The sequence below is a fragment of the Sinohyriopsis cumingii genome, chromosome 15 (assembly GCF_028554795.1).
Source record: "Sinohyriopsis cumingii isolate HCF-2022 chromosome 15, ASM2855479v2, whole genome shotgun sequence".
Taxonomy (NCBI): domain Eukaryota; kingdom Metazoa; phylum Mollusca; class Bivalvia; order Unionida; family Unionidae; genus Sinohyriopsis; species Sinohyriopsis cumingii.
In genome coordinates, this window is record NC_142975.1 from 45,672,137 (window position 1) to 45,697,360 (window position 25,224).

Consider the following 25,224-nt stretch of genomic DNA (forward strand, 5'->3'; position numbering starts at 1 on the left):
AAGAAATCCTTTGAAATGGTTAATGTTTACGATCCATGCAGTGAGCTGACTGGTAGCTCAGTTGATAGAGTATCAGATACCTATCCAAGGGTCCTTAGATCAATACCTACCCTGGACAGCACAGGTTTCAAGTTGCCTCAGTGTGTTCTGGAAAAGGCACATAGTTCCCATTTTCTCGTCATGATAGAGACAACAATGTGTTAAACATACCATTAAATCCAAATAAATTAAAACCCATGTATCATTCAACTTGAAATGTATCAATGTTTCCAAAAGACAGATTTATTATATAGCCTGAACATAGTTGGTGCAAAGGCAAACATTTAAGTCAAACAAGGGCCATAAATCTGTAAAGTAATGATGGCAAAACGTAAAAATCTAATCAATGTATGGTTTATTTCCATGCAGTCATTCAAAGCTTTCAAGAGGAAAGAGAAAACTAGTCAAATCTGATCCAAGATTTAAGTTCACAAATATTAAAAAAGGTCAATATTATGATTAAATTGTTTAAATGTCACTTCTATATGATTTACTATTCTTCCTGCGATGTCCTTTACAAAAATGAGCAAATAACAGGATAAATGATGAGACTGCATACATGCAGACTATCCTAAATTTGTTGGAAATTAAAATCTATGAACATATGAGATTTGACAATTTTCCATATTACTCTTCATTTCAGCATTTGAAATTTTACTGCACTGTCCATATCTTATAGGATTACTTTTCCTTTGCTGTTGTTGTTGTTGTGGGGTTTAACGCCATTTTTCAGCACACGATAGGCTACACATGGCGGCCAGTATTAATGGTGGAGGAAGAACCCGGGAAAACCCCAGAAAGAACCACCGACCCATTAGAAGCTACTGGCAAGCCTTCTCACATATCCGCTGAATTCGAGACTTGAACCGACGCAGACAGAGGTGAGATGGCAGTGGTCCGTAACGGACAGCGTTTTAGGCCACTCGGGGCCCCTCCTTTGCAACAGTAGGATAAACTTGTGGTGTTCAAGTCAGTGCACAAGTTTGTTCAGATTTCTTTGAATAAAGTAAAAGCGCAAAATGATTACAAAAGAAATTGGTCAACCTTTTCTAAATATACATATGCTGAATGTAAAAGCCTTTTAAAATTATTTTTTCATGTCCAAATATACGATAGAAATAAAAATGACTGAATCTTCAAATGTAACCTGATTGTAAATCACTCTTGACATCTCAGTCTTTCCATGCGTGGTCTTGTAATTGATGGTGGAGTTGTAATCAATCCACTGTGAAGCATTAATTATTATGAAGCAAAAGTGGAGTGGATCAAGTCCCTCAATGCTAAGCATGGCAAATCGTGAACTGTACTGTAGGTCGTAATCATCTGAACAAACTTTAAAGACCCATCATTATCCTGCATGTTTTCTGTAAAATTGGTAAAATGCTGATAAAGTTGTTTTTTTGCAAAGATGTTGGAGCAGCAGTATCTGTACAAAGTTGAAAGAGCTTCAGGCTAGTATGCTTCCTGTCAAATTTGGTCATAATTATGCTCAGTGGTTTTTGAGAAGCTGCTTAAAGGGTGCCCTATTTTTCAGTGCTGCATAACTGATCAACATTATACTAGAATCATCATCTCCAAGTAATATTATGCACAAAGAGGTCAAGTGAGTTTCCAGTAGTTGTACATAAGGGAATGAAGAGACAAGCACAAGAAATGAGGGTCAATGCCTTAGCTCAGTTGGCCTAAATCTATGCTGTGTAACAACCCCTATTAGCTGCAGTAAATGTACATGCACACTATACTGTAGTAATATTATAAAAGCCAACACTGTTTAGCAATTAATTCAGAATTATAGAAAAATATGGATGCACTTGTATAACACAAATAACCTGTCTTACCTCTATGCAAAATCCTAGACATCCATCTACAGGACTTCAAGATTAATGATATTATGGTGATAAAAAACAAAATTCATGACATTTGGGTGAAAACCTAATACTTTCAGGGACAAACGATTTAACTTTAGAAGGGAAGGGGAGACCAGGATTTTTTGGCGTCAAAAATGTTTAGCCCTCAGATAGCTTGAAAAAATATTCTGACTGACTGGGGAAAAAAAACATTATATTCATTTATATTAGTTGAAGAAACAACTCAAGATTAAAGAAAAAAAAATCCAGTTCATAGAAATTCCAAGGTTTTCTACCCCCAACAATAACATTAAATGGTTGGTCCCTAATATATTTTAATAGCAAGCAGCTCAGTAAACATCCATTCAATACATATGGAAGATGTGATATACACTGAAGTGCAAATCTTTAGTGGATGGTCCATAAGACTGCACACATAAACCCTTCCCAAATTTTTACAAGAAACATAATATCCATGGGTGTTGATTCCCTTATCTATCAAAAGCATACATATGATTTACATGTAAATGCAGCTCTCTTTCCAGCATTCCATGACAACCAAAGCATCAATATACAGTGACGCTGTATTTTGACTAAATAGTTTGTTTAGTGAGTTAATTTTACATCAATAATACAGAACTTAAAGGCACAAGAACCAGTTATCATAAGTGTCAAACCATGTAATTATTATCAGATTTACTGAAAAACATAGAGTGTAAAAGCAATGTAAGCTCCCAGTCAAAATTAAGGAAAAACAACACGTTTTATTCTTTTTAGCACAATGAAAATAAATAATGAACAACACAAGTGATTATTATTAAATAATTTATTATGATAAAATAATAATCAGCTGGGACAAGGTCTAGATGCCATGGAAGAATGTCTTTGTTTTTGTGCACCCACTTACTCTTTGTGTTGAATACTTAAATATTCTGGTCCTTTCTACTGTACTGGGAGGGTTCTGAAATGATTCTCAGTTAAAATCCAGAGGCTCATCATGACCCAGACATAGTCTTGAATTAAAAAGAAAGCTGAAGTGCATCTTTATGATGCCATATATATGACTTATAGACTGAGTCCAACTACAAAAAAAACACAGACCTGGCATAATGTGGCAGCAAGTAAGTGTCTAGACTGATTGTTTTAGTGACTACTACTAACAATTAAGCAAAGGCAGACCTGGCTCTGTGCAGTATGCATTTGCAGTTGGTCTCTACATATAAACAAGTATATGTGGTAAATTCCAAAAATAAAAGTATATTTCACAGCAAATGTGCACCAAACTCTATCAAAATATGTAGAAATTAGGACTGACCTTTGCCCCTCTCTCCTTTTGGGAGGGAGGATAACTCTGATAATATTTTTAAAAAAACACCCCCGTTCTCTAAACACTTAAACAAGTTGAATCAAGTTTACAAAGGTAGTTTTTGAGTTGTGAGCTTGCAAAGAAACTTAAAACAATAAGTTGACACCAACTCCACACATACAGTTGATTTTGATACTGTCATTAATATCACTCTGTCTTGCCTTTTTCTATTTAAAATAGGACAACAAACACGATTTACAGAAATCAAAATTTGACAAAGAACAAGTTAAAATACTGTCATCATCATGATTCAAATCCAGATATCAAAAGTAGTGAATCACTATTCAAATTTAGGCACAGACAGGCAATGCTAGACGCCAGGTATAAAAGTATAGCATATACAAAAGGTTACCTGTCCTCCACTTTGACCTCTTTACTTCAAAACCAATAGATTTCATCCTTACCACAAAAGCAATCTGTTCATGTAATTGTTGAAAGACGGGTGTAGAGCCATAATTCCCCCGACATTTGACCTACTCATATCCACATCAATAGGCATCTTCCATGATCTTAAATGCAAGTCGGCCACAAACTATGGTCCAGATATGTGGTCTAGAACGAAAGTTATTTTGCATAAAAACATTTTTCTTCAGTGTCACAGAGACCATGACTTTCGACCACAACATTAATAGACTTCTTTGATACCCAACAAACAATTCTTATACTTTGGTCATGATACACAAGAGCAAATTTCAAATGATAAGCAGAAGCCATTTTCTTTTGGTTAGTGACTTGACCTCAGCTCTTCTGACCCCAAAACCAATGGTCTCCTTCTTGCCCAAAACAGAAGCAATTCACAAAGTATAGCACTGGTCTGTGATGTATAACTAATGTTATTGTGCTGAAACAACTTAACTTTGACCACTGAACTTTAGCCTCAAATGTGACAGGTTCCTTCAATATACACATGCAAGTAATCCACACAGTGTGGTAGTTTGACTCTCAAATCAACAGCCTTCTTTCCTATTTTAACTCATTAACCCCTGGTGCCTCGTAAACGAGTCAGGAGGTAGTAGACTACTGCCGAGCTTTGTAGCATCAAGGTCATGTAAGACACACTAAAGTAGGTGGTATTATATAAAGGTAGACAGATGTAGCTCTACAATGATACCAAATAATCTGAATATTTTAGTTGCATTACAAAATAGAGAGGGAAAAACCTAACTTTTTGGACCCAATTTTTTTCCATCAAAAATTCTTCTGTGGTCGGAAGTTGATTTTGTGTCCAGATTTTAGTCTTTTGTGACTCAGATCTAAGACAGACTGGTCTGAACTGCACACAGACAGGCGAACCTTTGCAAAAAGTAGAACAAGATGGGCATTTGGAATAAAGAGTGGTCTCAATATAAAAATGATGAGTTCGTTAAGCAAAAAAAGAACTTTTAGTGAAATACCCAATGGAAAATGATGTTTCTAACACAACTAGGCATTAGGTTAATGGGAAATTGCTATTAGGTATTCAGAAGTAGCCCCCAAAATGTGTTTCCTAATCGCATTTCAGGCGAAAACGACAAATACCTCTAGCCCAGGTATCTGATATAAAACTCGTATTATTATCTGGAAGCTATGTTTCTTCTCCTAGTTTAGTGAACATAACCATGGGGAACTTGAGTTATTATTCATAAATAAAATTGGTAATAAACAGATGGATGCACAGAAAATTTAGTACAATATGCTGTTTTATGGTAGATGCATACTAAATATAACAGAAAATGTAGCATAATACACTGTTTTATGGTAGATGCATACTAAAAATAACAGAAAATTTAGTGCAATATGCTGTTTTATGGTAGATGCATACTAAAAATAACAGAAAATGTAGCATAATACACTGTTTTATGGTTGATGCATACTAAAATTAACAGAGCTAAGCTTTTTTCTGTCAATGCAATATTACTACAGTGCGGATTCAAGGGCAAGATAGTTATGTTACATTTCTGAAAAACACATTACATTAAAAAATAATATTTTATACAATTTTAGGTAGAAATAAATGTTTAATGTGTTAGTAGTACATAATATTACAGTTTCCAGCTAAGACCTGCAATTCGTTACATTACTAACAAAGGCCTACAAAATATTGCATTTCTAACCAAGGCATACAATGCACTGCATTACTGTAACCAATTGTTATACCAAGCATTGCATTACTATAACCAAGGCCTACAATGCATTGCATTACTATAACAAAGGCTTACAATGCATGGTCTTACTGTGTTACCAAGGCATATAAAGCAGTGCATTACTATTCCCTAAGCTAATAAAGCACTGCATTAATATGGCCTACAAAGCATTGCATGACCATTAAGCCAAGGCCTACAAATCACTTCATTACTAAGTCCTACAAAGCAGAGCAATACAATAAACAAGGCTTACAAAACATTGCATTAGTAACCAAAGTTTGCAAAGTACTTAGATCTGGTTTATTTGTTCCTTCTAAGAGGTTTATACCTATGTGCAATGTTAATATTCAATCCTGTCAAACATACATTCTGTATATTTGCTAATTTCATTTCCCCAATTTACACAGTAACATTCTGAATACTGAATATTCCATGACATCATTTTTTTTTGCCCCGTTTCAATATAGTTTTTCAGAAAAAAATCTGTGTAGCACAAAACCATGGCTGAACCAAATTTTGATCATGTCATATGTATTTCATCAAGATCTCAAACTCCGTGATATTAGGCTTACACAATATTGTTTTAAAAATATTCCCACTAATCTTTAAACACCAGTAAAATATAAATTGTTTATATGAACGTTTCACAGTTCTTTCCAAAGGAAATGATCGTGTGACACACATATCCCCCACCACAAATCTGATGAAATGCACATTAAATATGAGCATGTGAAAATTATACACAATCAATATGCTACATATATGTAACAAAACATGTACCATGTATCTCCCTTATAACAAAAGTCAAACTGCAAACTGCACAGACCAAGATTTGCCACTGCATAATGTGCTATCAGATTTGGGTATGTGCAGCTGGTTAGGAATAATCAGTAGAACACACAATACAGACGCTCAGATCAGCAGGCCCATTCATAATGCTACAGCAGATCTGGATCTTTTTTGTTTGCAGTTTGACTTAGACTGTAACATTCATCAAAATTAACAAAGCTCAGTATGATCACATAAATAAGTTAATTCTAGAACAGGCACTAAAATCAAGCACTTACAAAGTAGCTTTTTGCAACTGTGCAAATTTAGATGTTTTCAATGATTGAAGTTATTAAAGCTATCAACTGCACATATGGCAAGGTAGTATAATGGAAGACACAATTTTGATATTTGGTGCATTACATGCCTGGTGGTACATTCCATTCCAATGCATATGACATTGTTGTTGTTGTTGTTGTTGTTGTAGGGTTTAATGCCATTTTTCAGCACACAATAGGCTATACATGGCGGCCAGTATTAATGGTGGAGGAACCTGGAAAAAACCCGGAAAGAACCACCGACCCACGAGATGCTACTGGCAAGCGTTCTCACATACCAACATTAGCCGAATCAGAGACTTGAACCGACGCAGACAGAGGTGAGATGGCAGTGATCCATAACGGAGAGTGCTTTAGACCACTCGGCCACTCGGGGCCCCTGCATATGACATAAAAACTGCCACTGCTGATTTGCTGATAATAGATATAAACCAAGAAGTTTTATCTTTATTCTTTAAAAGTCATTTATCACAAACATGTTTTCTGAAACATGTTATTATGGGTCTAATTAACCTCACACCCCATTGAAACTTAAAATCACTCCTTATGAAAATGTCAGAAGGTGAAAGGAGATGGAAATTCCTCCTTTGTGTTAAACTCATGAAGAATCACAAATGTTCAATACGAGTGTGTGTGGGTGAGGTGCACTGTGTGGGTGAGGTGCACTATGTGGGTGATGTGCACTGTGTGGGTGAGGTGCACTGTGTGGATTAGGTGCATTGTGTGGGTGAGGTGCACTGTGTGGGTGAGGTGCACTGTGTGGGTGAGGTGCACAGGTAACTGTCCTGGTAAACATCTTCAGCATGATCTTTCATTTTATTCAAGTCTGGTGACTGTAATATCTCCATTAATTTTAGCATGATTATAAAACAGCATGATAGTAACATATAGCTGTGCTAGAATAGTGAATAAAATGACAGAACTGGAAAATGAAGTTGTCTAAATTTATTTATCTATTTATGCAAAAGATCATACCATTTAAATTTCACCATGATCAAATTTTGCCATTTAATCCATTAAGCACTTACATGCTGACTAATCATCGAATGTGCAAACTCTATGACTTAGACAAGTTTTTCTTTTTCACATGCCGGTAGGCTAATTTCTGATACAAAATAACATGAAGTTTCATGTATGTCCAATTACATGTTTATGCACAAATACATGCTTATCTTCCAGAATTTACAGAACTGAGGATAGATGCAATGTCCTTGTCATGAAAGAATCACTTCAAAGTGGCAGCCAAGCACATAATGTAATTCTATTATCACAGCTATTGGGCCTGATTGACATTGCAAAGTTTTGATGATAATGACTTTTCCAAACAAAGGTCTATATTGATTATGGAACTTCAGAGTGTCTTAACTGACAGGCATGATATGCATCATCACGAAGTCCAAATAAACCAGTAAACTATCCAGCTACAGTTGTCATCTAGACTGGTTTCCACTTAGTATCCTTAAGTATACATGGCTAGAAAACTACCTAATAGGCCAAACTATATATGAAATTTGGTGTCCATGCTTAGACACATTAAGACAGCAAAGGAAAGCCCACAACAATAATTTGATGACATTGATACTGATAAACTTTCTCAGTTTTTGTCATTAGATTAACATAACTTTCCAGCACATGATAGGCTATACATGGTAGCCAATATATTTCTCACATACCCACATGAGACAAGCCTGAGACTTGAACCCACATGGACAGTGTGTGTGTGTGATTTGGATTCTTAATGTAGCTTTAAAAAATTTTCAGTCCTGTCACTACGATGTCTGCAGTGTGACAGTTTATAGTCTAGCACTGGGGCATTATGCCACAGACATGTAGCATGATGTCCCACCCAGTCACATTATCCTGACCAGTCCTAACACTAACCTCTTAATGCTGAGCACCAAGCGAGGTAGCTGTTAGTACCATTTTTGTAAGTCTTTGGTATGACTTGGCCGGGGATCAAACCCACGACCTCCCACAGCCAAGGCAGATGATCTAACCACTAGGACACCAGATCGGTCCACATGGACAGTGGTGAAATGACAGTGATCTGTAAAAGCAAGCACATTAGACCACATGGCCACCTGACATGAGGCCACAAACGTTCTGAGTTATTTAATATATGTAATGCTGAAAAGCCTGCATTATTACAAAGACATACTCATTAAGACAACATTTAATGTAGGTATCTCTTTAATTTAATAAGGACATTCAAAATTTCGATGTAATGAATTTGTCTACAAAGTACAACATTTCACTGTCCTTTGTGTGTCCTTAATAGATAAGTTTCACAATAATTTACTGTTACTCCTTCAAAATATTTCCAACAATATCAACTGTAATTCCTACATCTAGTTTACACAAAAAAGTGTACTAAACAAATCAGTATGGAAAGTGAATTGCTGATTAAGCATTTTATGGGAATAGTTTTGCTACAGTAGGTCACCCACCCCTCTGAGTTATTCATTTAAGGAAGAACAAACCCTATGCAGCTTTCTACATGAAGATCCTGGATCTATAGTGTGCATATCTAGCTGAGGTCTAATTTCCCCTTTTTATTTTATCTGCATATTTATCCTCCCTTATGAAACCACCTTCCTTAAGCCAGCCAAAATTTGTCCATCCCATCAGTGGCTGCTCATTAAAGAGCTTGCACTGTACAGATCAAGTAGAATAGAGCAATAAATTATTCAAAATGCAGGACTTGGGTTTCCCATGATTTCTGCACAGGAGTCCCTGAAGAGAAACAGAGATGCAGATTTTCTGCTTCAGTAAAGCAAATATTGCTGTAGATTTGATTATAAGCTTTTAAATTGCTGCTCTGTGCCTCAAAGATTTACTTTCCATTGTCTTCAAATGTTATGATAAAATGTTAATACCCTCCCCCCAAAAAAAACATTAACCCACTTCTGCAAGATAATATAGGTTTAAATAGAGTTACTGCAGCTAGGTCATTACAGAAAACATTACCATTTATAACAACATTGCCTATGGCACAATGTGCAATATATATTTAAGCTGAGAATGGGGGGGGGGGGAGATGAATAATGTTTGATAAAATGGTTCACTGTCAAAGTTTGAAGTAAAATCTAATTCTTGAGTAAATGAAAGTGAGTTGATTCGTCGGGTGACAAAGTCACCTTAAATTACCATCAGTTCAATGTAAAATGCTATGAGCTAATTAGCTGAAAATTACCATCAGTACCATGTAAAATGATATTCGCGAATTAGCTTCAACCATCAGTACAATGTAAAATGCTATGAGCAAATTAGCTGAAAATTATCATCAGTACAATATAGAGTGCTATATGCAAATAAGCTGAAAATTACCAGCAGTACAATGTTAAATGTTATGCACCAATTAGGTGAAAATTACCATGAGTACAATGTAAAATGATATGTGCTAATTAGCTGAAAATTACCATCAGTACAATGTAAAATGCTATGAGCCAATAAGCTGAAAATTACCATCACTATAATGTAAAATGTTATGTGCCATTTAATTAGCTAAAATTGTCATCACTACATGGTAAAATGCTATGTGCTAATTAGCTGAAAATGACCATCAGTACAATGTAAAATGTGATGTGCTAATTAGCTGAAAATTACCATAAGTAAAATGTAAAATGTTATGCACTAATTAGCTGAAAATTATCATCAGTACAATGTAAAATGCTATAGCTCATTAGCTGAAAATTACCATCAGTACAATGTAAAATGTGCTGTGCTAATTAGCTGAAAATTGCCATCAGTAAAATGTAAAATGTTATGTGCTAATAAGCTGAAAATTACCATCAGTTCAATGTAAAATGCTATGAGACAATTAGCTGAAAATCACCATCAGTACAATGTAAAATGATATGTACTAATTAGCTGAAAATTGCCATCAGTACAATGTAAAATGCTATGTGCTAATAAGCAGAAAATTACCATCAGTACAATGTAAAATGCTATGAGCCAATTAGCTGAAAATTACAATCAGTACAATGTAAAATGCTATGAGCCAATTAGCTGAAAATTACCATCAGTACACGGTGAAATGCTATGTGCTAATTAGATGAAAATTACAATCAATACAATGTAAAATGCTATGTGCTAATGAGCTGCACATTAATTGATCACCAGCAAATATGACAATACTGTTAGGCACTATCGCCTTGTGTAACTCCATGCAAGATACATGACAACATACTTGATACAAGATAACATACATGATACATGACAACATACATGATACATGACAACATGCATGACATGTGACAACATACATGATACATGATAACATACATGATACATGACAACATCCATGATACATGACAACATCCATGATACATGACAATATACAATTGTACAGTACATTTATGGATGATAGCCCAACTGATGTCAGTTGTGAGGTCCTCTAAGTCCAACAATTATGATTGTACATTCAGGATCTATTCAAGAATGTGTGATTGCAGGATTCAAGCCCATTTTTTTCCTAAACATTGAGCCTAAAAATCTTCTAAATGCACCAAAATTGTGCCTCACATTTGCAAGACCAATCTGTATTTCAGTATTAAATCCCTCCTACATTTAAAAAGGTCTCCCTTTCTTCACAATGGGTGGGGTGGGTGAGTATGGATTTCTCCCACCAATGATTGTCACTTCTCTAAAGGATAATGTACACTCACACATCGATCAATGTGTAAGTCCTCCTTTTCATTTTAAGATCACTGGTGACTTGGAAGCTCAAATAATTACTGGGATGGGTTTGCAGATGTACATAAGTCAGGGACTTTGTTTTTGATGTCCTCAAGGTCAAAAAGTATGCCCCAATGACAAAGTAACTGTGAGCCAGTCTCAACATTATTTATTTCAAAATACACAGCTAGCAGATGATATACGGACCACAGATGATGGACAACAAACACTCCCACTGGCACTTCTGATCTATGACCATAGAGCTATAAATAACTATTCTGAAATCATGCAGAATTTCCCACTTCTGCAATTTACTTATAAAATTGTATTCCTAATGGATAATTTTTTTTTGTGTGGAAAACAATGATGGACCTGTGCTCTATTCTTAAGCGCCAAAGAACAAGAATCATTCAAATAGACTGATGCTCTACTACCAAAAAGAATTTCCATGAATTCAAAATAAAACAATTTCTTGCCTTTAACTCTGAAGTGTTCAAAGATTCTCAGGATGGTCACTATGGTGGCAATATTGATCATCAGATAGGCACCATTTTCATTTATGACTAACTGGACTCCATATGAAGTCTTTTACTGAAAACCTGTTGATATGATCATCCATTTAGGAGAAATAGCCACTGTTAAGTGGCCATATTAGATGTTTAAATGGGACTATTTTCATTTTGGTCCAACTAGACAACATAAAAGTCCTCAAGTGAAAACCTCATGTTAAAATGAACGTCCATTCACTAGTACCAATAGCACAAATTTTAAGATGGCTACTGTGGCAGCCATATTGGGTGTCCAAGTGACTCCTTTAGGATAAACTAACCCTTGGCATGAATTATGTTTAACATTTCTTGATAACCATATTTTCCAGGTTGTAGCAATAATGAAACTGTGCTAATACACAGCTGGTAATGATTTATGGACAACAAACAATCCCAATGGCTCTTCTGATCTATGACCATAGAGCTATAAATAACTATTCTGAACTATTTCTATGAATGCCAGGCTTGGTGGGATGGAGATGGTGAAAGACAAAAGAACAAGAATATCATAAGCTCTTTGGGACAAAAAAATTTACCAAGAATCTGAGAAAAGTTAATTTCTTTGTAACAGTGTGAATTTTGTAAGATGTTATGGCAACACGTAACTGAGTAAATTTTGCCATGGTCTGTGTGACTAGAGTAATTAGAGTTTGTTGATAATGGCCACACAGATAGATGAGGCAAGGTGAATTTGGGGGTTTAAGTATTAAAAAAATGACAGAGCTAAAATGATGCAGAGACAATTTTTGTACCAGCTGAAATAAGTCTCATAAGCTGAAACTTTCCAGAAATACTATTATTAAGAAAACTTGAAAAGGTAAAGAATTACTCACCTGGGATAGGCATGTGTTAATTTTTAGCAGTTAGATAAATTTTATCCTGCTTGGCTAAGCTAGATAAGGGGTGTGTGTTTCCCATACAAAATTCAATGTTTTATGTAGTCTCCCTCACAAAGTAGTCAAAGTTTCTAAGAGAAGGCAAGCAGTTTTTAACTCCAGGGCAGTAGAAAGTATTCTCTCGCTATAAACTGTACAAAGAATGTGTGTTTGAGAGATATGGATCCTTAAAGGTACAGAACGATTCTTCTACCATTGAAGTGAGTCTCAAAAGTAGCCAGGTATCTATCTCAGTTTCATGGTAATTCATTCTTTAAGTTGGTAATTATTTGTTTGAATTTATTAGTTTTAAATTTAAATATCAATTTTACTTTGATATGAACTTGGAAGATAATCGTTTGCATTCATTTGTCTTGAATGTAATATGACTCATTTATTCTAAGAATTTAATACCTTATCATCCTCAAAAGAATCTTGAGATAACTGTCAAATTTATTTTTTGATATGTAATGCAAATCCTATAGGTTAGGAATTGATATTACCATGTCTGGAAATGTAATGCCAAAGATTTATTAGTTAGCAAATATTGTAGTTAAGACATTTAGTGAACTTTGTTAATTCCTTTAATTAATTAAGAGGTGAATTCTTTTAACATGAAATTGAGTGCCTGCTTATCAACATTTAGTCCACTTAGTGATATATAGTTCACAGAAGGTTGTAGTGGTTGGTTAAGAGGTCTGGATTATCTTATAGTTCAGTTAGACATACTAAAAAGCCTGTTAGTAAAAGACATTAATTTTCCAGACTAGGTTTTGTGGTGGCCATACTGGATATACAAGGGGCACCAGTTTCATTTAGAACCACTCAGAAATCTTGATGTGAAAACCTTGCATTTAAGATTAATATGACTATCCATTAAGTTGACATGCTGGCCATATTGGGTATCGGATAAGCACCATTTTCATTTAATATCAACATGACATTATACCAGGGCCCTGGACAGGATTTTGTGGGAGCTAGGAAAATCCTCCAGTTGGCCGTTATTAATTACAAATTGTGATGGCAGTGGGCCTCCTACCTATTGTGGACCTCCAGAATTCTGTCCTAGTTGTCCTACCCTCTCCATGGCCCCCCATTATACATTTAAGTTCTTCAGCAAAAACACTATGTTAACATAAGCATCCATTAATAAGAAGCAGCAATAGATATATATTTTGGATGTCAGATCAGCATCATTTTCATTTAGGACCAATCAGTCATTATAAAAAGTCTTTTGGTAATAACCCAATGTCAATTTGATTATCTGTTCATGTAGAGTAAATGATTTTGGTGTCTTACTTTTTCAACCATATTGGGCCAAACCAACAATCTTCCAGATGTTCATGACCAAAACTCTCAAATGAACGAATTTCTGATGGCTATAGATGTGACATGACAGGTTGTTATGCCGTCACTGTGGTAGGTGGGGGTTTGGGGTGGTTCAATATTTTGTGTAAATTATTACAGAAGTACCACACAGGCTCGATTTTGTTTGGAAGTTAAATTAGTGAAAGATAGATGTGAAGCTTCAAGCCCCCAGTCAGCAATGATGACGGTTAAATGGATGAATATACAAAAAAGTTAAATTCAACGAGTAACAATTTAATGACAATTGAAAAGTCAAATGATTAAAATTTCCCAAGTACTCTTCTTCCGCTCAACCCTGTGATAGCCTATTGCATCATTTGATTAGTAGTGTGAGATAGCTATCCACCTGTCCTTGTATTCTACTCATCTGTGTATTCTTCTCTCCTATTCTTCAAATTCCTTCTCACCTTCCTCCTGACTGTCTCCAAATTTCTTCTCCTCCTTGACTTCTCTATACTCCTCCTCCTCCTTATCCACTTTCTCCTCCTCCTTGACTCTCTCTCCCCCGACTAGACTTGTCATCTCCGACTGCTCTGCTAGTCTCACTTCCATGTCCCCTCTTAGCGACTTGGGACTTAACTAAACAGGAAGTTCTGTCCTCCCCCCCAAAAAAAATTCCGGTGAAAACACAAGGACGGTATAATATTTTCCTAAGCCATCTCATCTCACACTACACCCAGCCTATCATCAGATAACAGCTATTAAATTTCTTCGGTCATGCATTCATTCACATCAAAATACTCATATGTTCTTGTAAGGTAAAACAACATCGTAATAATAGCACAGTATCAATTACTTCTCATGCATACATCAGTAAATTGCATCACATCAGTACATATTCCTAATCCCATTATACTAAACAATATCAGCAATCAGATGCATTTCTTTACATTAAAACTCATTCAAAGTACACAGATATTTAAATATCCATGCTCTGATATATCCATAATACACCCATATTAACTAATCTTACACACTTCAACCATTTTGCAAATTCACAATTCAAGCATGTGTAAAATCCAATATAACACATGAATAAATGCACTAGTTTCCTATGAAGTAACCTTTTAGCAAATTACAAAATTAATTCTGACCACAAGCTAACAATCTACATAACTCTCTATATAACACTCAAACTCATTGCTCTAATATGCATGTAAATTAAATTAAACACTACAAGGTAATTCTACATACTAAACAATTCTAGTAATTCAGTATACTTACTACACATAATTACAATGCCGTAATATTCTGCAAAAAGCGAGCAAATAACTTACTGACCTTAATGAAGCTTTGTCTTTCCTTAGAATCTCCTAAGTTTTACTGCCAAATTATGAGTGGCTCTCGGAGTAACCCTATATTGCTCAGCAATCTACCTAGGCGAGACTAAATTTTTGCTTGCTAGTTAGAAGTTATAATTCAGTTCAAAATTATTATCACACCCTCTGCCTCAATTCAGATTGGATATCGCTTTGATCCGATCCAATCAAACGTGGCGGACAATGTCCTTCTTGCTGTCTTTCCAAGTGGGGACGGATTTAGAACATGCCTCATTTCCCCCTCACAGTTCCTCTGATCCTAAGACAAAGCTGTAACACATAGGTGGGAAGTCGCTCGATTTAAAGTCTGTGTCGATTAAAGATGCCAGATCTTCTCTCTTGTAACAGTAACCTTGCATAAGAGATTAACTCTAGCCTGCGGCAATATTCAGACATCAAATCATGGCTTGTAATAATACAGTGTACCTAAGTTTATACACGTCTTATGAATTGGGGCTGAGCAAACATGACAATAGATATTATAAGAAGTATTTTAGTGGATGGATGTGTAGATAGATGGACACGCAGATGGACTCCATCAAACTAATTGCTATTTTGAGTTTCTGCCAAGACAGGCCTGATGAAAGTTGCATGCAGTGGAGTTTTAGTTCACACAGTGTTTACTGGGTACTAATTTGTTTATATATCAACACATAAAGATATCACTTTCTGACTGGTTCAAATAAGCCCACAAAATCTTTGAGCATTATTCTCAATACTAATTAGCTGCAATATTGGCAATTTTCCTCACCCAGCCTTCAGTAAATAATTGTTGTTTTTTTACTAGTACCATCAACAATATGGTAGCCATCTTTCCTTTTAGTAACTGAACAAACAATGGGAAAAAAACTATTTTCACCAAATAAAATGCACACTATTGGTTACACGTAGCATCTATGTAGAAAAGCACTCTGCAGCCTATTGTAATGCAGACTGTCCCCTTTAGGTTGCTTCTGCCACCCAGTAGGGATCTTCCACCCTACAACCGAAACAAGTATGATTGAAATGCCAACTTACAGGAGTAAATAAACTCGCCTATTTCATGAAAATAATCTTGAGAAATGCTGGTCTCTCAAATGTCACTGACAAAACATTAACAACTGCATTTGACAAAATCAAATAGTACAAATGTCTGGTCACAAAATCATTATCTCTGAGAATAAGTAAGAGACATATGAATGTAAATCAGCCATGGCAAATATCCTCCATTCTCATCAACACCTCTAGAATTAGTACAATTTCTGCATCCAGTAATCACCCCATCACACAAATATCCAATCACTGGAATAAAATGTTATTTAAATATATAATACTACACCTGTAGTGTATGTTCATCGTGGAACTGACACTTTTCGGCTGAAACATTGTAGTCTCATTGAAACCCATGTGTATGGTGCCACAATTATTCCAGTTCACCTGACCAAGAGAACTACATGATATCACAAGAATTTCCATTGGGATCAGTGTTGAAAAGTCAAAATTGTAGTTTGTAAAAAAAAAATTATTAATAATTGTAACTAATTTTAAGATTGTGCAATATTTCTCCAACTCACCTCAGGGACTATTTTTTTTACATGCAAGAATTGAAAGTTCCAAGCCAAAATGAAATTAAAGTACCAAAGACGACTTGTTCTTCTATCTTAATGTTTCCTACTCGATGGTAAAACAGAATCTCAAATGGGCAATGATTAAATATTGAATTAATAAAACTTGCAAAAGATGTAAAGTATTTAACTTGTTTCATTATTTCAATATTAAATTATGAAAGATCCTCTCTCTCACCATGTGTGTATGTGTGTGTGTGTGTCTGTGTTGATTTTAAAAATACAAAGTAATTCAAGATATGAAAGACAATGAGAGTGGTAAAATATTTTAAGAATAAGAATGCTGGACCAAGTTTACCTTTATGACACTAAATGTCTGTCTGCATTTCATAATAATTGAAGTTCTCAACAACTGTTCACATTCTTCACACGACAGCTGCTTTGCCTTAACTGCAACATATGTACCACTCCGGACCTTGATTTACTGTCAACCAACTTGAAGTTAAATTGAACATCTAACAGGGAGTACACAAAAGTAAACCCTAATGAAAATCCAATACAGTAATTCCCCAATGAAAGGCTGAGTGACACTGCTCTATATAAATGATGCTGACTGTCACTGGATACAAAGCTGAAACATTTGCACATGTAAATGATACTGACTGTCACTGGACTGACACATTTGCATGTGTAAATGGGGTTGTTCAGTTTATTGCCTGTAAATGTTGACACAATTGGTAACAGTGTAAACATAATTTACAGCTTTGAGTAATGCAGGCATTATTGGTTTCCATTAAATTATTTATTTCCTCATCTCTGCTTAAAAAGCAGGGGATTATTTTGTAAACTGACCCCTGTCAAATTTCTTAACTTAAAGGTCTACTTGAGTTAATACACACTGTATATCAGAATGCTCATTTTTCACTAAATAACTCTGAAATGTGCATTAAAAAAGCATATTTTAACTCACAGAGAAGAAAATGAAGATAATGTGTGCATTTATCAATGTTTTATGGAAAATGCTCCGGAAGTATTTGTATACTTCCAGTGAAAATAGGATTTCCGGAAGTGATGTACAGTCAGGATGTCCCTCAAGTTCATCATATGTGCTGATGATGACCGAATCTAGTGATGAGTCATGCAAATTTTGACAAATTTGGCATGCTCATTTTCATCGTGTGAGAAAGTTGAACTGCTAGAAGATGGCAAACTTAATGAATCTTAAGAAGATTCTGCTCACTGAGGTTAAACAATACCGACCAAAACCTGAAGAAGATGAGAACATGGACAAGGACCCTAAAGAGAACATAGGGCATAATGAGGCTGAGCAGCACTTGGGCTATTCATTCTGGTAATTACTATATTCATTCTGGTAATTACTATCATCATTATGGCAGTTATTATTATTATTCTTTTGTTAATGTTATTTCAATTTCATAATAAAAAGAGAAGGGCACGAATTTGGGCGAAACATGGATGTCTTCAGAGCAGATTTTCACGTGGGCGTGGTTCATCAGTAGTGGTGTTAAAAGTTAAAAACTTAAGACTCGAACTGTGAGAGGTGTAGAAATAAATACTTTATTAACTTTATGACAAGTTTTTTCTTTTAAACTGTGATGAAATGCAGACCCCAAATGTACTTTGGGCGTGACTGTTTACTATCCTCCACAGATAGCAAAATTTAAGAATTTTATTAAAAAGAAAAAGTATTCATGGAGCTGGAATATAATGATGTTTAACAAGCATATATTTTCTCTGTGGGTCTATGTGTATAATACTAGTGGCAGAGGAAGTATACAGATTTATGGGGAAACAAATCTTGAGAAGAATACATTGCTGTTTAAATGTTAATTATTGTGGTACAAAAGGTAGAACTATGTATCACACATACATATATTTCACACTTTAACATGCAAGAATTTCTCATACATTTTAATAATAATAATAATAATAATAATAACAATAATAATGAGGACTTTGTATAGCACCTAATCTTTAGAAGTTCTAAGCGCTTTACAACATTAGACAACACCTATAAGATAAAAAAACATATAATGATATGATTACAAAAACAAACACCATGAAATTAGAAAATATTAAAAAACATGCTGAGAATATTAAAGGTAGGAAACATTATTAGGTCTTTAAGTTTGTTCTTGCAATCGAAATAAGTGAGTTTTGAGACCCCTCTTGAATGTGATCACTGTGTCTGTGTCTAAGTTCAATGGGCAATTCATTCGACGTTGCTGGGCCCTGGTATGCAAAAGAACGCTGTCCATTTGACTTTGTTTTCATACTTGGAATAATGGGTATACGATTGTCAGAAGAGGAGCATAAGTATTCTTGCTGGGATGTACACACCAGTGAGGTCGGATAGGTATTTTGGACTAGAGTCTGACAGTGAAACATAGCACAGAGAACAAATTTTGTGTTTGATTCTGGATTGAATGGACAGCCAGTGTAGGGTACAGAGCAGTGGGGAGGTGTGCTCTGATCATGGTACTCTAAGTATGATCCGAGCAGCTGTGTTTTGAACTTTTTAAAGTTTCTGGAGCAGATATTGAGATGAACCAGAGAGAATTGAGTTACAATAGTCCAGTCTTGAAAGTACTAATGAACACACAAGCGTTTTAGTGGCATCAACTGAAAGATATTTGCGAATTGAGCTTATGTGTCTCAGCTTAAGAAATGCCTTGCATATATATGTTCATGACATGTTGGTGCAATGTGAGAATACTGTCCAGAGTAACACCTAGGTTTCGTACCAATTGTATGAATTCAATGTTGGTGTTGCTGATATTTATTGTTTGAGGTAAAGGATGTGAATGAGAAAGTCTTTGTGTTGTGATCAGAATGGCCTTAGTTTTATCATCATTCATCTGCAGCTTGTTACATGTCATCCATGATTTCACATCAGAAATGCACCTCTCTACACCTTGGATGGTAGCATCAACTTCAGTTGGGTGGCTAGATTTGTATATTTGGGTGTCATCAGCATACAAAATGAAGAGAACAGGTCCAAGAACAGACCCCTGTGGAACACCACAACAAGATCAACTGAGCTGGAGTGTATTCCATTTGCAGATACAATTTGTGTCATGTTGACCAAGTAGGACTTGAACCACAGTAAGGCTGTTATCATGAATGCCAAATATATGCTGGAGGCAGTGAAGTAATATATCATGGTCTATTGTGTCAAATGCTGCAAACAAATCAAGGAGGGTGAGAACTGTAATCTTTCCACTATCCAACGCAGAGAGAATGTCATTAACTACGTTTAGAAGAGTACTTTCAGTACTGTGGCAAGGGCGATATGCAGATTGTACATTGCTAAAAAGACTGTTTGAATTTAGATGAGATACAAGCTGGGATGGAACAACCTTTTCTAAGATTTTTTATATGAATGGGAGATTAGAAACTGGGCGGTAGTTCTTTAAATCGTTATGGACTAGTGTTGGTTTCTTCAGCTTTACAATGGTAGTTTTGAAAAATGATGGGAATTCCCCGGATGAGAGAGAGGTATTAATAACATCAGTTAGTGAGGGCAGTACTGGATCTAAGCACTCAAGCAGCAGTGATGTTGGAATTGGATCAAGTTCACATGAATTTGGTGCACTCTTCATCAGGATTGTACATACAAAAATCCATAGAAACAGGTTCAAATGCTGCTAATGTTTGCCTCTCAAATTCTGTATCCCAACTGTATGGTGACGACAAGTCAATTGAAATTGTGGTGTCAAGCTTATCTCTCATGGTTTGTACTTTGTCACGGAAGAAATTTGCAAACACGTCCGGAAGGTCGACTGGAGAGAAGTTAGTTGGAAGTGGTGTAGATTTGTTCCTTGACATTAGCTTGTTAGTAATCTCGAAGAGCTCTTTGCAGCTGGAACTTTCCATAAACTTTGTAGTATAGTGGGCTGATTTCGCTGCTTGGACTATATTTGTGACATTCTTCTTAGCGGCTTCATATATATGGTAAAAATACGTGATAAACAGTAGTTATAGATGAAGGCAGTGTGATATTGCCAAAGATTTACAACTCTCAGATATTTATGCTCTCAGAAAGTGAAAAATTTAACAATCATGACGTATGCAGAGGAAAGAAGTAATCTTTTCAGCTGAACAACTAATTAAGTTTTATACATCTAAGTACTAAATAAATAATCAGCAGACAATCTAGTTTTTCTACAATAGTCCATTTTAATCATTCCATCCAAAGTTACAATTTGAAATGTTTGGAGATAATTCACAATGTATGAACCAGTTGATAGGAAGGCATCTTCAGGTTGACCAAGACACTGTCTATTCTTGCATATGTGACTGCATTATTCCCTGACCAAAACATCATGCTGAGAAGTCAACTAAGTGCACAAAAATCATGTATCATTTTAACAAGACCTATATTTAAATTTTCATTAAATCCAAGTGGATCTGAAATTGAGGGATGATTCCCTTCCTCCGTTTCAGCTCTAACACATCTGGATGTGATGAAGTGAATGCTTTTGGTATTTTTAATACAGATATATACATGTACATCATTACTCAGATGTTTATTGTGTTGGGGGTTTGGGGGGGTTCCAAAGTACAATCCCATGACCTAAGTACCAATGAATATACATTTTCTAACCAACTCCATAAATTTAAAGTGATCAATGGTGTTTAACTAGTTTATGTAATATTCAGAAATACAAACATGACTTGGAAAGAGATGTATTTTCTATTTCCAAGTCAATATGAATGATGACTATATTGGTATACATGTACTACAAGTACTGTACACAGAAAAATAACATGCATTATATATAGTAGATACAACTCCTGTTTATATATATAATGAATCAAGTAAAACTGTCTACAAGAGAAAAAAGAATTTACAACATAAATGATGGAGTCCAACTGAATCACATCTAAAGAATCGACTTACCTCCTTCATCTGAACGTCCCAAAATGACTGCTTTGCAAAAGCAAAACACAATTGATATTGATTAATAGACAGATAAACGCCAATAAAAATTCACTTTTTTTATATAAAATATGAATGCTTATCAACATTTACGATTTTACCCAGCTAGAATCATCATATCAAGTTCCAAGTTGATGGACCTTGAATTTTCAAACTGTTACACAGCTGAACATATACAAATCTGGGCTGTGTGCTAGTTTTTATGTACGGTAAAGTCTTCCCTCAGGATATACTCTTTACAGGAGATAGCAATTTTGAGATGGTATAAATTGCATTGCAGGTGAAAAATGCAAGTAAACAGTACCAATCTGACACAAATAATGCACATGCAGCATGAGGATATCTGCAATGTATTAAACCTATCAAAATTTAATACATGCCAACCCAGAAGGAGGGCAAGGTGCAGGTTTCACAATTTTCCAGCAACAGGTATTTCTGCATTAGACATTAAGTGACAGCATTTGCACAAATTAAATTTTCATGCCAATGTTTGTCTGTGATTAACTGTGTGACGCATTGATATGAGTAGTGCAAGTGCAAAACAAAAATATGACTAATTAACGCATTAAGTAAACATGAGATTTAGCAATTCAGCAAAGTAGCAAATCGTTTTAATGTGCAATGATTATTATAAGACAGGTAGAATGTATTAGTAGATAAAAAAATAAGCACCACACAAATAAACAGAAGAAAAAAATTGTTGATAATTATTGCAGGAAGACTGTGGCAGCTGAGCAAAATAAACAAATCCCATTAATGTGAAATAATTATTTCAAAATAATCATATAACAACTGTCATCTTTGTACATATCTGAGGGAGGTATGGGCTGTTTAGTAAAATAAATTGTGCAGCACAAATGACCAAAATATTACTACTAACAGTTGCACAAAATTATTGCTCACCATTCCATCAAGTGATGTTAACACTCAATAGAGATTAAATTAATATACTGATGAAGGCCTTAGTGTGAGGACAAAAGCTTCAGGTTAGCCTTCTCTATCCTGTTTGTGTATGTGAACGAACAGTTAAAACATTGTTTCAAATATGAATAATAATACTACAGAGTAAAGTTTACACCAAACTAATGGAAGACCTTGATACCAACCCTGCTCATATATATTCCAATAGAACTGCTATATGTTGTACACATAATATTGTTATCAATCTGATTATTCTTATGTGGGCCTACCATTGTATCCATGTGTCTGTCTGTCTGCTCTGTTTTGTTCTACACACTGCTTGCTTTACACCTGCAATCTGTATGCTTGAATTTAGATTCATATTGTAATAGACCTGGGGGCTCTAAAGCTGTAATATGATGAATGGGGAGGATGGTTTTTCTATGTCATAAATTTAACATGTTGTTCATGTCAACGAATATATAAACTGCTGAAAGAATGAATTTAAAGATTGTAATGTATTAGAAATGTTCAGATCGCAACTTACCTTGATATCTGTATTAAACTGTTCAGACATGTTACATGTCATGTGTGGGTGCCGGTCATGTGGTAACAAATGTCATCGAATTCAACCTTGCATATCGTTAAATATTCACAAAATCTTCTGGAATCTTGTTTTATATGAATTTGTTACACCCAGAAATATGTTTATCACACTTAAAATCCCATCCCAAATCATCATTTGAACAGCACTAAGCTCGATGACTCCAACAGCTGACACTACGAAAATACATCTGCAGGCAAGATGGCCAACACTAGATCACATGACCGGTTTCACATAGTAATTTTTTTCACATTTTTTATTAAATTTCACTTGTTGATTCAAAATGCTGGCCTTCTTTGATACAAGTATAAGTATGCTTTGAATATTTAATAGGTAATCTTCATTTTTATGCTGGTCAATATATTTTCAATGTTATCAGCATTGATTGGCAGTCGTGTACTCTTCACTCAAGCTTAACAGTCTTGGTTACAACTTCAAGTACTTTGACGTTTGACGGACACAACATAATACATAATGTTTTATATATTAGCTAATGACAGATTGTAAAAGGACAAGTGATGATAGTTAAATTGTATATTAACCCTCAGTTTGTGTTGCTGGTTGTAGAGTATCTGTTTGGCACCATCAGACCTGTTCAGCATCCTGGACAAGCAATGATTGGTTAAATTTACGTCACATGACTATTTTCTGAACAGTATAAATAGTAATGAAATTTGAAATTCGGCAGATAGTTGTCAACATTAGTGCCTCTATCAACAAAGCTCCATCAAATGAAAAGAGCACTGTAATGAGGTAGTTACAATTACAGCTTTATTGGATGGCATTGAAAAGCTCATAGATACATGTACTTATAAAAATAAGACAAGTCACAAATTTTAATTTCTTTATTCTCAAAAATAGACTGGAATTACACACACACAGATATATATATATATATATATATATATATATATATATATATATATATATATATATATATATATATATATATATATATAGTACAACAATAGGAATTAATTCAATTCAAACAAATTCAATTCACTGCTATTGATTCAAGCTTAATATAAAAGTAATATTAAAAATTGTGCCACATAAATAAGCAGTTATCTCCCACAACACTAAGAATTTTGGGTTAACTTTCAAAATACTCACTGTGTGAGTCATCCATTTCTTGCTGAATGATTACGTTAAGGTTATGAAGGCCAGCATATTAAAGCATTTCTGTACTGCATTTGTTACACGTAATCAAACATACATTCATGTTTTAGTCATATATCTTGTATTAAACATCTTATCACAATTTCATTGTCAGAATAAAAAGGTCCTGACTTTGAGCATTCTTTAAATGTATTATTACATTTACATAAGTTAGCCCATACCCCACCCCAATCAGTTACAATATGGTTCACTATCTCTCTATATGGATAATCAATAAATATATGAGGTAGTAAGTCATTCTTACTGAATTTACTGGGAGATAAATTAACATGTGCTGATAATGGTATTGTTATGTGTATTTGTATTAAATGTAATTTATTGTATTTGCAGGGTAAAAAAAAGCAAGAGAAATAAAACATTGTCACTGGTTATAAGATTTCATGAACCTCCTGCACAAAAAACCTTATTTTACTAGATAAATGGACTGTTTTCCTGTTCCTGGAGCAGAGAATAAGTGCCGTAACACTACTACAGATGTTGCATGCAAATCACACAAATGATAATTCTGTTTCTGCCTGTTAAATGATGCCACAGTTATGCAGTTTTATTATCCTCAGTTCACTGCCCCCATTTCAACATGTACTTGGTAATTAGTGACCACCTATCAATGGCTGATGGTTCAGCAAGGTTCTCCAGTTTTCTTCTCCACCTCAATGGCCATGTTGAGATGACACAAGCAATTGACAGCACATTATGTCCCTCCCAAGAACTTGCTGTGCAAATGAGTAAATAAATTTTAAATTCTGTTAGTCTGAAAACTGCATGC

At 35.0% G+C, this 25,224-nt stretch overlaps 1 protein-coding gene across 3 annotated transcripts in view; it reads right to left on the reverse strand.

Moving 5' to 3' along the window:
• Positions 1 to 25,224, reverse strand: part of LOC149781726 (endothelin-converting enzyme homolog) — a 181,165-nt gene that overhangs the window by 146,229 nt on the left and 9,712 nt on the right. Inside the window, exon 1 of one of the 3 annotated variants that reach the window (XM_089935834.1) lies at positions 17,171 to 17,313. The exons of 1 other annotated variant lie outside the window; for it this stretch is intronic. In XM_089935834.1, coding sequence (XP_089791960.1) covers positions 17,171 to 17,203 — 33 coding nt within the window. In that variant the 5' untranslated portion in view covers positions 17,204 to 17,313. Of the gene's footprint in view, positions 1 to 1,877; positions 1,975 to 17,170; positions 17,314 to 25,224 lie in introns of those variants that run through there. One more of the 3 variants, XM_089935836.1, reaches the window with a different exon arrangement.